Source organism: Mauremys reevesii, linkage group 4 (assembly GCF_016161935.1).
Source record: "Mauremys reevesii isolate NIE-2019 linkage group 4, ASM1616193v1, whole genome shotgun sequence".
NCBI lineage: Eukaryota > Metazoa > Chordata > Testudines > Geoemydidae > Mauremys > Mauremys reevesii.
In genome coordinates, this window is record NC_052626.1 from 86,253,495 (window position 1) to 86,271,338 (window position 17,844).

General features: G+C 38.9%; 1 protein-coding gene across 1 annotated transcript in view; it reads left to right on the forward strand.

Moving 5' to 3' along the window:
• The first annotated feature begins 3,122 nt into the window (after positions 1-3,122).
• Positions 3,123-17,844, forward strand: part of SLC17A6 (solute carrier family 17 member 6) — a 48,050-nt gene continuing 33,328 nt past the window's right edge. Inside the window, exons 1-3 of the mRNA XM_039538982.1 lie at positions 3,123-3,847; positions 6,707-6,959; positions 8,407-8,525. Of these exons, the coding sequence (XP_039394916.1) occupies positions 3,762-3,847; positions 6,707-6,959; positions 8,407-8,525 (458 nt within the window). The 5' untranslated portion in view covers positions 3,123-3,761. The remainder of the gene's footprint in view (positions 3,848-6,706; positions 6,960-8,406; positions 8,526-17,844) is intronic.

A 17,844-nucleotide genomic window follows, 5' to 3' on the forward strand; every position in this document is an offset into this window, starting at 1 on the left:
GATACTATTGTGAAAAGTGCTATAGAAAACCTTAATATTAATATGAAAAAAAATGAGCTTTGAAAAATACAATCATGAACTCTTAGCTTCTATTTTACTTAATTCATTAGGAATACAGTCAGTCAAAAGACATATAGGGAGACTGTGCAGTATTTGGTTCATTTCAGGCACCCAAAACCTGCAGTCTTCAGTCAGAAAAAAACTTCCATTGACAGGTAGTGGGAATGCTGCCTGATCAAAGGGTGCAGGATCAATCATAAATACAATTGTCTCAATTCCATGAGAAAAACTTCAAGGATGTGCAGCATCTTGCTAGACTCACACATCAACCTACAATTGTTCCAAGAGCTTCTTCGAGAACAGTGTTCTTATTGGGCTGTTTAAGGCAGATTAATCTGCTTTCAACCAATGTGTGCAAACTCTCGCAGTGCTATCATAACTGGTATTTACTGCATAAGGGCCTGATCCAAAGCCCACTGAGGTCAATGGAAAAACTCCAATTGATTTCAAGTGTGTTGACAGAAAGACTTTAACAATAATAATTAACAAGGATTCATATCTTCAGGCCACCAATTAAATAGGTAAATCACTAGTGTCATTTAGAAGGCTGACTGGTCTGAGCATGTTTTATAGCACTGGCCATCATAGCGTCTTACGACGCAGTGCTTCTTGAACTGCAGTTGAAACAATTAGTAGAGCTCTCATTGGGAAATGACTCAGGAAACTGGTAATATGGTATACACTAGGCATAGTATACCCACTTCAGAACTACCACTACACCTATGGATGGTACCATTTTAACTATCCAGGGTCCATCGTTAGAGTTTATTTTTATATACATAAGGACTAGTTCATTTTTTTCAATGAAAGAGCACATCAGGCCTCTAAAGCGATTCTTGGGTAGTGTTAGGCTGGATCAACTAACATTATTAATTATTATTTAGTTCTCCCATACCACTGAGCACTCCTTATTCAATGAGCTTTAGTCGTAGCAGTACACTAACAATGTGGCAATGCTAAGGAATCCAATTCGGGCTCAGAACCTGTTCATAGTAGGTACTGTGCAAATGAATAACACAAAGATAAGCCTCTGAGGCAGAGACTAACACTATCAAGCCCTGATTCAGAAAAGCACTCTTTTAATTTTAGATATGTGCTTAAATGCTTTCCTGAACAAGGATGCTTTTCTGAATCTGAATCTAGAACATTTCCCCATTACTGACTGAATTACTCTCTATCCCTTCTGGAAATGTCTCTTGGACATGTCTATTAATAAATAGGTTGTCTTAAATATCTGCAATGGTAAACTGGAGAAATGAAGCAACATGATGCAATGGACAAATGCAGTTATCAAAATTATGGATGGCAATAGAGACTGTAATAAACCCTAAAGTTCTTTTAAACAAATGAAATGAGAAGTATAAAGAAGAATCCATAATGAAACCTGCACTGAAGGCCACATCCAGTATTTAGCATGCTGTATAAAGCAAAGCTGAATTACAGTATGAGGAAGCATCTTGTTTTAGGAGCATATAGTTTAAATGTACTTTCTATTGTGGTACTTCATGGTGCTTTCACATTTTGAAATACCACTCCAAACTGGAATCTACTATCATTGCAATAGCTGCCATGTTATAAGAATTGGCCTTACTGATATGAATGTGCTATGCTAATGTAAAATATCATTGTCCTTCCACCAGGGGGCAACATTAGTAAAATATTTAAATAATCCAGAACAATTATTTTTAGAATATTGTAGCAGGACTATATATTTTAGCAGGACATTATTTTTTTCACCTTGGTTTTTAAAATATTTTATTTATGGAAACTTTTGTTATAGAAGCAGCAAAGAATCCTGTGGCACCTTATAGACTAACAGATGTTTTGCAGCATGAGCTTTCGTGGGTGAATACCCACTTTGTTATAGAGAAAGTAAACAATGCAAGGACTTCAATTTTCAGATAAATTTGTTTTGGGGTATAGAATTATGAATTTCCTTTTTTTCTAATTAATAAACATTGTAATTGAAACGCCGAGATGGATTACATATTGGCAAGAGGTCTAATATAAATGCAATCATCATGATTTAGAAATAAAACATTACTTTTAACATGTACAATCAACTGCTGGGTGATTAAAACTGCTAAATGACTACCAAATTCTGTTTGCAGTGGACTTACGTAAGCTGGAAAGCTTGTCTCTTTCACTAAGAGAAGTTGGTCCAGTAAAATATATTACCTCGCCCACCTTGTCTTTCTACCAAATTCTGGAAAGATAAGATGATCAAACTCTCAGAACGTACCTTGATCACTGAAGTGGTGAAAAAATATTGTATGTAAAAGTTATATTAGATATTCTACAAAAGTGTCATTAAAGGGCAGGACACAAAGGTATAAAAATTACACATGTATAAGAGTTAGAAACCATGTACAGTCTAATATATAGATCTAAATGATGACAATATATTAGAGAGCTATAAATGTTAAACTAGAAATAAAATATGATCATAGACAGATTCTATCTATGGAGAGACATCTGTCAGATTATATCTGGTATTAATATTCCGAGGTATTTTGCCATTGGTGCCCTGTTTTTCCAGGAGCTCTGAATAACTATCTTTAGCGAGATGATCATGTCCTTTATTTACATTAACAGCACAATTGAATTAAGTACAATAGCCTCTGCATGCAGCAGACTCCCTCGTAAACGTGCTCTGTAGTCCTTGCTCTGAACAACAGGGTCGGGCTATGCGTCAGAAAAGGCGAGGGGGTGGGGGTAGGGGGGGACGCGAGAGTCCAAAAGTAAATTATCAGCGTCTCATAAACTCCAGTTTCCCTTTTAGCTGCATCATCCTCTGAAAAACCTGGAAGGGGACGATGACACGGCTCCTCTTCGGTTTCCATAGGATCCAGTCTTCCAGCCCCCAGCAATGAATCCGCCCAGTTCCCCTAGGAAGTTGGCAGCCCGGGAAGCTCCCGGTTGCGCTCTCCCCGGTGCTGAGAACACTCGGGAGCAACCCGAGAGCCAAGGGCGCTGTCTGTGGTGCTGAAATCACTCCGGCACACGCCGGAGCGATAAAGGGCGCTGGGCAGATTAGAATCACCAACCCCCGGCGCGCGAAATCCCAGTCTACTCCAGATCGTTGCTCTGTGCGCGCTGCCCTGGGAGTAAGTGGCTGCTGACTTGCGCACAGTAATGAAGTGCTAGGGCTGCTGTTGTCCGACAGCTTGGAACTTAGCCAGCCGGTTCTCTCAGGCTGGCACGTGCTGGGCATTGGGAACTTTTGACTTCTTCTTTGGAGTGATAAACTAGATGACCCCCGCCCCCACCTCTCGACCCCTACGGGTTAGGGAAACGTTCAGCAGAAAACCAGGACTTATATTAAACACTGGACCATCTTCTCCTAGGAAGTAGGGTCATTCCCCCTCCCAAATTAGCCATGGCACTGCCTCCACCTTCTGCCAATGACTCCTGCACTTCCGAAAAGACTTTCTAATTGTGGCTCCCAACTCTGTTCTGTTAGGAAATCCGTGGGTTGCATGTAACGCGCGCTCTCTCTCTTGCTCTCTCTCTGGCTCTCCCTCTCTCTTTCTCTCTCTCTCTCTCTCACACACACACACACGCTCCCTTTATCTGGAGACGCACCAATAGCCATTTAATGGGTGAAAAAGTTAGAGATTAAACCAATATGAGCGATCATAGCTGTTCATAGCAGTGCCCTGTTCAGCACAGAGTGGAGCCCAGTGAAAATCTCTGCAGGCATGGAGTCGGTAAAACAAAGGATTTTGACCCCCGGCAAAGAGGGAATGAAGAATTTTGCTGGGAAATCTCTCGGTCAGCTCTACAGGTAAGAAAGATCTCTTTCGGGGGGCTGGATTTCTTATTGGAAAGAATGGGAGGCTTTCCTTAGCCTAAAATTGCTGGATCAGTACGAATATACGCTATTTGTGTAGGTTTGGTTGCGGATAGACTGATAGCTATTTATAGGTTTTCCTGATATCATCTGGATCCTACAAACTAACGCTATACCATTACACTATGGCACCGACATAACTTGTATAGTTGGCTTGCGGAGGATGTTTTTAAATATGTCCTAAGAGATTTCCCCCATCTTTCTACCCCAGAAATTTGATCTCATTTTTAAACTAGAATCAACAGAGAGCAGTACTCCTGTACAGCATTTTTATTTCATTTCAATGCAGGGCACCGGTAGGATCCTTTTCACTGTCCTTAGCATATTTTTTAAAAAAATAAACTATAAAATCATTCCTCATTTCGATTAACCGATTCCCTTGTGTAACTGCCCGTCAGATGAAGAAAAACACGGAAAAGCATAAATAATTGATAACCGAACGATTTCTTTCTTTGAAGCTAGGACAAATATATTGAGAGAGATACCTTCAATTATTTATCCGTCTGCATAGAAAAGGGTCAATTTCTTTTGTAGAAAATGCACAACCGCAATGGATGAAATCATAAAGTTAATCCAGCAATGGGAGGGGGGGGGCCGCGTATTTCCATCGTCTTCAGGTGTGTATATAGATGCAGGCAACCACACACCTGAAGTGCATTGACACGAAATTTGAACACACCATTCCTCGATGTGAACACCTCATACCATCATAAATGGCCCTGTGAAATCTGACTTTGATGACCCCCAAAAACGATTTTTAACGAGAAAATTATAAAATAAAAATCTTGAGGATATATTTTCGGACATTTTCCTTTAAAACAAAGAACCTCACTCTCTCCAACATTACTGGAATTTTCTGAATAAAGCAAAATGTCTTAATACCTACAGTGGATGTTGTTTTTCTCCACCTATGCGGCAGTATTGTACACAGGCACAATATTATTCCAACAATAATGTTACATGATTTACAACTTCCTATGCAATTTTGAGAGGAAAGGCGATATGAGCTAAATTATCAAGGTAAAATGATGCTTTCTATTTTAATAGAATCTAGTACAGTGGTTATTTTACCACCAGCCTACATAAATCGATCGTTTTAAACTGACTGAAAATATGTAAAATATCTGAAAAACAGAATATATTATTATGGGCCTCTCGAATATCATGGAAAATGTACTTTTCTTCTCTACGAATATAACTGCAATAATCGAGTTCATCAGTAAATATTCTTCGAGAGATATGAAAACACACTTGCATCTCACAATGCCTTCCATGTCATATCTCAAACAGGTTTTTAAAGAATTATCTAAATAAGACACTCTTTGAACTTCCGAGGATTTAACAAATATTCCATCAGGACTAACCACATTCTTTTGAGAATCAACGTATAATTTTCTATCCGTAATTTGAAAGTGGAAATAATCAGTTTATTATGTCCCAGGATCTTTGTTTCATTTCAGGAGGGATCAACTCAATTCTGTGCGAAAGCTGATGCTCAGATTTTATCATTTGAATGAACCAGTTTTAACTATTAAAATAGTGTTCTATTTTAATTACATTTTAAGAGGATGGGGATTTTACAATCCTGACTCAGGCGAGTAAGCCTTACCCCAGTGAATAATAAGAGTAAATTCAACTGAGTAGGTATTGCAGGGCATTGTCCATACTTTCGTTATACATAATATGAATAATGTTTTGGGTTTGATCCTGCCAATCGTTACTCACCCATTACTCAGGGGAGTTGACCTCGGTTGAATTACTCACCTGCGGAGAATTGTTCACGTGAGCAAGGATTGGCAGGCTTGGAGTCAAGGCAGCGTTCTAGCAGCATGGAATGTTTGGATGCAGTTTTCAAATACCCTGTGCTGCACTTCTGCACTTCTGAGCAGTTAATCTGCCTCTTTTTCATCTTATTGAGAATCAGCAGTGTCAGGAATATTTTAGCAATAAACCCAGCACATTTTTCGCTCAAAAAGTCATATTAAGATTTTTCTCCCCTATAAAAATAAAATGCATGTACATGTTTTGAAGCATACTATCTGGGTGCAAATGTCTGCATTGATCCATTATATTATAATCAAAATGTGTAAATATTAATGCATGAATTTTCTTTTATACGTTTCCACTTAAAACCCTGGGAGCTTCGATTTAATATTTTGGTAAATGTGGGCACTGAGAGAGCAACGTACAAAACAGACCTAGACTAAGTCTAGTTAATGATCACCGTGCAGATTATTGAATGTAATCTTTACAAATTCAAGTTATTAATATTGCAAGGGTATTGAATCATCTGCAGATGGGTAGTTCTCAAATACTGGCATCTTTCGTTCAAATGTCTATGACAGCCATTTTGCAGATGTGGAATAAACAGAAATAATTGCTCATCTTTACAACATTTCTTTCTCTCTCACATCCACAAGCAGCATGCACTGTAGTACTAATTCTGTTATGTTTATAATGTAATAGCAATAGAGTTAAACCTCCAAGATAATTTTTCATCTCCCAACAATCCCCTTTGAATTAGACAACATGGCGCCTCTGCAGTGGTTGCAGCTGATGTCTTCTTAATGCACCCTACATATTTAACCAGAGATCTTTAATGATAGATGAACAGTTCTCATCTGCTGCTCCTCCCTGTTTTTTGGGAAAATGAATCATTATGAATCCCACAGTTCTTGCTAAAGAACAACTGAAGGTGATTTTTTTAGTCATAGTGACTTTGACATTCACGTGACCTGTTCGGGAGAGTTGGCTTCAAGTCTCTTGCTTGTCTTTCCCCCTTATGTTGGGCAGAGTCCTAGAGAAGAAACAGAAGCCTGGGGACAACATCGAACTGACAGAAGATGGGAAACCCCTGGAAGCGCCCGTTAAGAAAGCCCCAATGTGCGACTGTGCCTGCTTTGGGCTCCCCCGGAGGTACATCATTGCCATCATGAGTGGACTGGGATTCTGCATCTCTTTTGGAATCCGTTGTAATTTGGGAGTAGCCATCGTGGATATGGTCAATAACAGCACCATACACCGAGGAGGAAAAATTATTAAAGAGGTGGGAATCACTCCCCTTTAATCCCGCAACACCAATATAAATCATAATACCCTCAGGACAGAGTAATAACAAAGAATAAAGAATTAATAGAATAAATAAGGCCCCTTTGGCTTTTTCTGATATTTCCAATCATTCTAATAATAACAATTCCTCCTTCTCCTATAATCTGCTAGTTTCTGGGTAGGAGAATCCTATACTGAACTGTCATATTTTATTTATAACAGAAAGGACAATGATCCAAAGAATGTTGGTGGAAAAATAAAAGATCGATTTTTGTTGTTTTCTTCCTTTCCCAGACCAAGAGGTTATTCCGTGGCACAAGTCTGAGTGCAGATATTTTGCTTTTTTACCCAGCTTTGGGGATCTCAATCATTTCGTAACTTAAATGCACGTAACAGAGAACATGACCATGAATAAACGACTCCAAAGTGGCTGCCCGATTTTCTAAAGGAAATGGAGTGGTTTGTTGCGGAACGTTTGGAAATATCAGGATGAATGAGTTTTGGTTAACAAAATACAACGCTATAAAAGCAAAGCAATCTATGGTCCAATGAGAAAACATATTTCATTTACAAGGTGCTTAACCATATGTATATAGTCTATATACACAAATAATATATATGATACATACACTTATATATCATATATAATGTATGTGTGTATATATATACACTTACACATCATGTGTACACACACAGAGGGATAAACAGACAGCAAGATAGACTGATATGGCCGTTTTCGATTCCACTGAGTCCATTCTATATACATATTCGATGGGTTCCATTGCAAATGCAGGTGATTCTCTTATAATGAGACAAATATTTTTTTCTCCTAAATATCCTGAAACATTTTCCTCATTCCCATGTTTGTGAGCTTACCTTACTCTCTCTCTCTCTCTCTCTCTCTCTCTCGTTGTAGAGAGAGAGATGTATTACAACTGGCTGTGTGTGTCAGTGAGAGTGAGTGTGAGTCTGAGTGTGTGTTTGTGTGTGGAGAGAGAGAGGGAGAGAGGCCCTTTCCTCCTCCCTCCCGACCGCAACCTTCGCTAGACTGAATCGGACAGAAAAAAATATACTTGTTGCCACCGCTGTCTCTAGGGGATTCAAGGACATCTTTAGTTCCAAGATTCACATATTTTTAGGGTTAATAGCGATCACGAGATATAAATCATGTCTCTCCTCCAGTACTAATGCCAGATTTGTGTACGTATTCTAGCATATTTGTTCTAGAGACCAATTGTAAAGTAAATCGACTATTATTTTGGAGGTTAGCACCTTGCCCCATTCTATATCGTACCGGCTAGTAAATGGGCATTTTCAACATTCATCGAAATTCCGCAAAGATTGCCTAGTGTTAAACTATTATTAATACAATGCTTTCGTTTGGCCTGCTTACATCCTTCCTATTTTCTTTCTCCCCTTTCTCCTCGCTTTTTTTGCACTGGAAGAAAGCGAAGTTTAATTGGGACCCTGAAACAGTTGGCATGATCCATGGCTCTTTTTTCTGGGGATATATAGTCACTCAAATCCCTGGGGGATATATAGCATCCAGACTAGCAGCTAACAGGTAATGACGATCTAATATAAATATATAAATGTATATAAACATTAACCTGTATACTATACATCGGGTTGCTATGTTTAGATTTTGACTGTTAAAACAGCCGGTATAAATGCAGGCACTTTATAAGAAAAGCAGACGGAGCAGGGTGTCTGGTTCGTTAGTGCTGTTCTGCTGATGGCTTCCTACAATTGTCATCTGTTGAATTCAGTATAAAGGCAGCTTTCCTCTCTTCTTTAGGCTGTTAGAGGGGCAATAGCGGACGGGCACTTTCCTTCACTCCACTCACTGTAAGATGAGGCTTTATGGACGGTGTAGACGAGACAAAATATGTTGGGCTCTGCTTCGCTGTATCAGCGGTGTCGTGCAAACCAAACATGTGCTGGCACTGCAGCACATTGAGGCAATAGTTATATAGCAAGGAATTATGATTCAACTCAAGTCACATAGACGCATCTCTTCAATGGCGTATTTCTGAAAAGCATGGGGGTATTGAAAAATTCGTCTGTGTTCCTCTGTAGTCAGAGAAATAATAATACAATAGTTTTAAAGGGCAAGAAACAAACATTTGAAATACATGAAACTGAATATTGGAATTGTATTTTATTACCATTTTAATTATTTTCTGATATTATATGGATTCCATGTTTGTTTCTTGTCCTTTAAAATGTATATTAAAACAGAGTTGCTATGATTATTTTTTACTTTATTCAGTTCCCTTTTCACTAAAATTAGCACGATAGAAATTTTCAAAGTTGAAAGACACTGAAATCCCTTTATTTAGACATGATCTTTTTTTAAAAGAAAAGGGGAAAATAGCAGATATCAGTAGTTATTAATTGACACAAACAAATATAGTCCACTATGAATAAAATGGAAGAAAAACATGTTTCAATGAGCTTTGCACAATGAAAAGGAAGTGCAGATGGTGCAGGGTCTTAAAGATTCGTTTCTATGGTGTCTGGCAATATTTCAAGCACCCAGGGTGTGATTCCACCTGTTAATTAGATCCACTGAGTATTCAAGACACATGAGGCATTCATATCCATCCTTAATGCCACAGACTCATCATTTGGAGAGGCAGGAAAGGTCCTAGTGCCAGTCTTCTTGAGCAGTAATGGACTAGGTACAAATGGATATTAAAAGGGAAGGTACAGTTTAGCTCATCACAGGAGTGTGTAACATCAAAGGTAGGACTAGGAGCGTTAGACAGACTTATATAATAAAGTTCTCTCACCAGGCTGTTTTTTTTTTAAATAAGGACACAAATATACTTGCCAAGCCTGCAGTTCTCTTGAGAGCACAGAGCTCCATTAAGATAAATCAATGAATGGTGAGATCCTTAGCTGTGTAAATTGGTGTAGCTCTATTGATGCCCACTTACACCAGCAGAAGTTTTGGTCCATGATTTTGGAAATAAAACAAAAGCACAGTGTTAACATATTTAGGAACTCCGTATATTTTTATGTCTTAGTTAAAATGTCCCTTTCCCCATCTTTCCAATAATAGATTAGAAATATAAAAGGCGATTTAAAAAAAATCACAATAGATCATCTCCTCTCCTCTGTCCATCCAAATACAGCACCTTTGCCTTCCTTTCTGTACCAAATTCTGCAATCTTTATTCAGGCTGTTACTCATTTACTTCAATTGGAGTTTTGCCTTAACGAAGGCTGTAGGGTCTGAACCAGAGAGCCAAATTCCATTCTTGATTATCCCAGTGTAATTCCATTTAAGTAATTTGACTCAATACAGTTATAAAAGTAGAACGGCAATCAGAATTGGATCAAATAGGTGGAAAAGCCCTGGAAGTCACCAGGAAAAATTCTGTAGTGGAATATGCAGCCTGGAATGTTTGAACCAAATTCTGCTCTCCATTACACTGGTGTAAATCCAGAGTCATTTTAGTCACTTCAGTGATGAAGGTAGTCTGCATCTACACTAGCATAGCAGAAAGCAGGATCAAGGTCACTAGTTGTAATAGCCAGGGAAGTCTTAGAGACAAATTCACCAGTGATGTAAATGGTGGTGTAAATTACACATCCAGCCTTATAAAACATTTGCAAATAGTTGTAAATGGCAAAGTAATAGAACTTGCACAGATTTTACATTCAGTTTGTGGGAAACATTAACATAAATGTTAAGGGACACAAGTGAGGTGCAGCAGCAGAAAATTTACAGATAAAGCAAGTTTACAAACTTTAGGGCTAGGTGTTGTCACCCAGGTACTCAATTGAAATGAATGGAGCACTGGAGGAAGAAAAGTGCTACTCAGCGAGGTCTGAGAATCTAGCTCTTTTATATGCATACCATTCCCAACAATCCTAAGGCCTAAATGAAGTCAAAGTGAGATGTGGCTACTTAGGTGAGGGCTGAATTTATCAGTGTAAGATACCTACACCCTATTTCTGACCATATTATACCTGATGTGTGACTTATCTCCACCATTTTCATCAGTGATGAATTTGGTCAATGAGGTCCAATGGGAATTTTGCAGAGTATGGACTAGAAAATTGGACCCTATACTCTCCTAGTTTCTACCACACCCTCCAATAATGCACACACATGCACAAATTCCCTGGGCCAGATGTTCAGCGGGTGTAGATTAACACCACTCCATTAACTTCAAGCTCCTCCAGTAACTTCAGTGTAGCTACACATGCCAGTTGAAGTACCCTAATTTGAACGAGCAGAATATTCATTTAGAAGTGAACCATCACATCTAAATGGATGATAAATTGTTTTATTATGAACCTCATTATATGTCTTGGAAACATTGGTTTTTGCTTGCATGTGGAGCAGCTCAGAAATTGCTAGTGGCTCTGAGGCTAGGAAACTAATTTCAGGTGTGCTCTTCATACTTTGCAATACAATAGAACTCACCATCTTCCACTGAGGGTATTACAGGCTTAGTCATGAGCTAAAGAGAAAAAGATGACTCACTGTCAGGGAGAGAGGGAGACAGTGATCAGGTTGATGGGAATGGCATGAGAGTAAGAGTGACTCCTAGCTTCCAGGAATGCCAAGAGAAAGGGGGGCAGGATTCACCAGACACTTAATTTGTTATTGGCAGGGTGCTGCTGAGTAGGCAGGAGCTTGCTTATTTGACATTAAGATTCAGTCCAACAGCCCAGTTATAGCTTTAATTACAAGGATTTGGACATATCTCTAAAATGTCATTAATTTATTAAAATATTGAAAAAAAAATCAAACTCCAGTTAAAACACATTCAGGTTCACATCATGGAATCCTTCCTACAGTCCAATAATTCTCAATTTAAAGGGAAGAATATTTTTATTTTGTTGAACTGAAATACATTAGCCAGGCCTTTCAAGCTGTCCCCCCCAGCCATCATGTTGTTCTTGCCTAGTTTTAAAGTCTTTACTACTTCCTGCCAAGCAAGAATCATGAATGGTGAACCAAGCCCTTGCTGCTATTTATTTTTCATCTGGTCAATCAATGAGAGCTTTTTACTGGGATCATGGATTTCTTTGCTAATTGCAGAAATCAAGACAGTTGCTGTGCATTGGCTCACTTTCTAATTTATTTGCAGCCTCAATCTCACATCTGTTACCATGCATATAATTTGCAGTGAGTTCTTCAGGTTCATGTTTAGTGTCCTGTGACAAAGAGGACTGAATAGAGATTTCTAGGGTCTGTTTATCTAAAATATTTTTGCATGATAGTTTTGGTCATGGTTAATTTCACATTGCAACAGTGAGATTTTCCTTCAAGAAGTGTTTGCTTTTAAATAAATCCTTCTATCCCCATAGTTAGTTTGATGTTTTAGTTCAAAGATAAATACATTTACAAGACTGACAATGGTGGCAAAGAAAATATTAGTCTTGGACAATTCAGAAATATATTTTCGAATTGTCCTTGATTGACTCCAATAACATTTTCAGTTTTGAAGTCAATGGGACTATTTGCATGAGTAGTAGGAGGTGGGTTTGGCATTGGATATTTCATTCTGATTGTTCAAGGGCTTTCTAATGTGCTTTTAAGTGCTGGTTATCTCCTGAGCACCCTCAACTGTGTTGGATATCAACGGGAGCTGGGGATTGTATGATAAAGGCCCGATCCTCTGTTGTGCTGAACACCCTCAACTCCCATTGACTTCAATGCACCTAGTGACTCACAGGACGTAATCAGCACTTTACAAAATCAGGACCAGGCCCTAAGCGCCCAAAGCTCATTTTTAACAAAGAGTTTCAAACGTTACATCTCCCTGTATAGTTGCTAAAAATGGAACAGAGATCCCTTCGGCTAGAATGCAAGAGTCATCTCTCCTCCCAGAGGAGGTTCTGCCATTGGAGGATGTTGATGTGACATCACTCTGCAAAAATGAGAGCAGAGAACAGGAACGTAGGGTTGTACAAAGTCCCAAGGCCTCACATGCCCTCCAAGTGAAGATAATCTTTCCATTGATTAAACATTAAGATATTAATAGCATGGAGTATGGGGACCATTCTGGTAGTTTAGTGGCAGTGCTCTGCCACACAGGAATCGGGACTAACGATTTCTTTCTCCCCAGACTCTCAAGCTCTGGGAATGTTGTAGAACTAGTGAGCTCACTTCTGGAGGGGTATCTTGCCTCTTATTGAACAACACTACTTTTCTCCCAAAGCTAATTTACACTGGGAATGGAATTAATAGGATTTGCAGAGAGAAAGAGAGAGAGACAGAGAGAGAGATCCTTAGCTGGAGGAAATGATGTCATGATGCAGGGCCCTTGAGGTGACTGTGGCAAAGGAGGAGAGGTGGGTTCCAAGAAGTACCCCAGAAAAATGCACTTGCACAATTATACTATAGATCAGTTACAGTACAATGCCCGTTGATGCTCTCATGCAAGACAAGCAGGTTCAGGCTCATACTACTTGCCCAAAGGTCTAGAAATGATGAGTATTAAATATTATTGGTTTTACTGGATTCACTCTGGATTTCCTCAGGACAACTCAAAGCAAAATGCATCCCAAGGAAGGAGGGAAGGACATGAACACACAATTATATTTGTATTTTTTTAAAATTCCTTTGAATATTATCAGTGAAACCAGGAAAATTACACTGCAGAATTTTGGTATCAATTTTCTGCATTGCTAAATCAACTGGGTCATAATCACAAAGCAACCTACTGCCAACTGAAAGCCCTGAAAATCATATCTGGGTGCTTTTAAAGGTTTGAATGCCAGTATTATAGTGGCTCCCCACAAGAGTGCCTAACATTAGGGACTGACAGCATTTCACAGTGTCTGAGTGAATAGCACTCCATGAAATGCTGACTGTTCTTTAACCCTAACCCTCAGAATTTAGAATTAGGCCATAAAAATAATCCTGGTTCTGCTCAGGCCAACAGAGATTTTTAAAGCAAATGCATTTTACACTGACTGAAGCTTTGTTAAATAATACATAAATAAATATGATTTGTGGATTGGGAGTTCTTGAGCTCTTATAATTCAAAAATGTCTTATATAAAATTGATGACCAAGATGGTTAGGTATTTTATAACCATGGGGAAGGTAACATGTTTTGGTAACAAATGCAGAAATTATTTGTCAATAATTAATTTCACTGTCCATTTGTAGCACAGCAATGACATTATACTGAATATTTTCTAAGTATTACCCTTACACCATAGGCCAGAGAAGCTGATGCAGTTTGTTTCACTAATATATCAATTGATTAAAATACATCATAGGATATTAGGGCCCAGTCCTGCAAATCTTAACACATGAATGGTTGTGCTTAAGTCAGAGGGCTCAATTGTTCCTTGAGTCTGATCTCTGCTTGATGCAGGAGCAGGGCATTGGGGAACCAGTTACAATCACTTATTCTGTGCCAATCCAGATCCATCATTTGTTAGAGCAGCCTAGGGACTGCATTACCTTATGCCACAAGTGCAGATTTCCAATTGGAATTTAAATCAATGAAAGACTGAAAGCGTAGTGGAGCTCTATCAATTCCCTTCCCATGTATCCTCTTCCCTATACTAGGGGAGCAGTTGGCACATGAGTCAACTCTACTAGGTTTATACCAGCAGGGAATTCCCACTCCCATCATGGGATTTTCCACTGATGGGTTGCAGCAAGGATCTGGACCCTCTGCATCACCTAAGTGGTACAAAGTGGCTGGAGTGTAATGCAGAATCAGGTCCAAAGTGATAGATCTCATGACAAAGGGTTTACACAATCAGCCTCTTACCTTGTAGAGACAACATTGTCTAATGGGGTGAGACCAGGACTGGACAAAAAGAACTCTTGAGTTCTTATCCCACGCCAACACTGACCGATGGTGTGAAACAAGCCACTTAGGACAGTTCAATGGTGCCATTTAGGCAGGCCCTGCATTGTGGGAATCTACTGCCTAATGCCCTAATGGGAAGCTGCAGGAGGAATTCTGATGCAGGGAGACTGATCTCCTCCCAGAGCTCACTGGCACACAAGGGGCGTGACCGATATTAACTATTTCCCCGGTTGTGCTGGTCACACTCCGAGAGATAGCACAGGGGGAGGCATATGGGCCTGACTCCTTGCCACTCTCACTCCCCTTTTGGGCACTGTGTAGCCCTGGAGGTGAATGGAAAGGCTACTCCTATAATTGTGACAGGACCATACAAGTAGAGGAGAGATTCCTTGTGCCTTCCATATTCAAGCCAGTGCCTGGAAATGAACCAATGCTGATGAACACATTGGGGGTGCTGTGAGGATTAGCTATTTGTGCATTTGTCAAAGATGTAAATCTCTATTACGTAAGTGCTGAGGGTTAACTGTAGTTTACCTTTAAACTAGAAAAGTAATGAAATTCTGAATTTAGCCTTCTTCCACACTCACACCTCCGTGAATGCTACAGAGGTCTGAGAATAATGTGTGATTTCATGTACTGGTTGTGCTATAACACCAAAGTGAAAATGTGTGGAACTGTAATATCACTTTCATATTGTTTTGCTGCATTTACCAAGCAGAATTCTAATAATCTATGATAGTTAAAATAGGATTTTTAACTGGAAACAATGGGACCACTTCTTATACAATAGGCTAAAAATCTGGGTGAAATCCTGGCTCCATCAAAGTTAATACCAAACTTCCCTCTGACTTCACCACTGATTGATTTCACCACTGATAGACAGCTAGATAGTATAAATCAGGGTAGGCCCATTGAGGAGCTGGTCCCACGTGTGCAATTTCATGCTTAATGTAGGAAAGCAATACTTGTGTTTGTACATGAAAATATGGAGCTGAGTATCCAGGCGGCCAGTCAGATGCACAACTGGTCATGAGCACAAAAAAAATCCATTTAGCATGAGTAATTATCAATCATTGCTTGTGAAAATTCGTTTTTTGAAAATCAAACCATAAAAGAGTTGCAGGCTTCTGTTGATTAAAACAATGGGTCGTGAATATTTTAAATTGTGAGTGTTCAGCTGTTAGAACTTTCCCATATGAAAAATCATATAAAATCGAAGAGAAGATAATGATTTTAAAAAAGAAAAGAAACAACCTATGAAATACTATGGTAATGACATAAGGTTTCTTTCTCTGTTAAGTCCCATGGGTCAGATTCTTAGGTGGTGTAAATGGGTATAGTTCCATTAAAGCAGCTGGCCTAATATGTTTTTAGTTCATTTCACAGAATGCTGCTGAATTTCTGTAGAACCTTTGGTAATTTAATTTATATTAAATTCTATAGCATTTCCTCATGATGGCTTAAATAGAAATATATAAAGCAACCTGTCACTTCAAGTTCTTCCTTTTATTTCAGTTTTTAAAATCCAAATCACCCAAGCAGTAAAGACTGAATTCTGATCACCCTTACTCATAGCAAGTAATCCTTTTGCTTCCACTGAGATTACTTGCATGAATAAATTGAGCTATATTCCATGCAGATATATCAATGCATTTCTTCACAAAAGGTCAGAAATATTTTAATCTGAACTCTGGCATTAGAGTGAGAGTGAAATTGTTATTATTGTCATTGATCCCTAACTAATTTGTAAATTAATAATAATAATTTAAAGCCAAATCTTTCTAAACTAAGGTATTCTGAATTCAAAGAGTGACTGCAGCTTAATATCTTTCTATTCACCTTTTTGCAGGATAAATTATTTCACGCTCATTTTGTATATAGAAGTAACAAAGTATTAGTATATTTAACACAGAGTATTGTTATATTTAACAAACAATAAATGAGTCATACTGTAACTGGGATATGTAGGAATGTTTGATTTCTGGTTTGGTTCTGCAAGTTCGAATTTCTTCCCTTCTAATGTAACTGGATTTTTAAATAACCCCTGAGGCTACTTCTACCAACCCCTCCTTTCATGTTCACTTCAAAACCATGCAGCTTGAACTGGGCTATGCTGCCAGGCACAGGTGCATGCCTCTTCTGTTTCCAGTCAGAGCAGCCAACACAGCACAAAGCACCAAGAAATCTTGGTCACCCCACTGTGTTGCAGGGCCTTTTAAGTACCACTCATGAGGGTGGCTGGTGGTGCTGCTTCCTGTGCCATATGGCTCTGGGTCCTTCCATTTTTCTGTCATGAATGATGAAGCCATTTTCACAATTTAATGATTCACCAAGGGATTTGGGTGGGGTTTTTTGTTTGATAAAAGCGAGCCTCAGATGTGTGGCAAAATTAATAATGCAGCCAAGCCTTTATTAGATTGGATTAGATGGTGAGGGATCAGCTTTTACATATTAATGCTTTGCAAAAGGCTTAAAATAGGATTTAGTATGAGCAGCACACAGACACCTCCCCCATCCCATGTAGATATATGACTGGAAATAGCCCGTTTCATCACCTTTTTTAGATGACAAGCAAAATTGCTATTCTTGCACAGCTCGTTGCGAGACACCACATTATTAAGAGGACCAGCCTTAAAGCTAACAGCACCACGGACAAGCACAGACAAAACGTAGGCATTGGGGATAAGAGTTCACCTCTAATTTTTGTGGTAGGTTCTTGTATTTGTCTTTCTTAGCAGCTAGGTTGGTAAACCTTTCTGATATTCATGGAACAATCCCAGTTTCATTGGGCCTATTCTGTTTCATTTGAATTTGGAGGCCATTTAAGAAAAGTAATTAGGCATGTGCTCAACTTTGAACACGAGCCATCCTATCCCTGTTTAAGTAATTAAACACGTGTTTAACTTTGCATAAAATGTTTCCTGAAATACCTTCAGACTAATGCAATGCCATCATCATGTTCTGAAAATACTGAGACACTTTAAAGACAACTTGGAGACTATACCTTTTGGATCAATCTTGAAGAGTCTCTGGAAATGTGAAGTCTCTCTCAATACTTCTAGTGAAGGGTAAATAAAATGGGATTG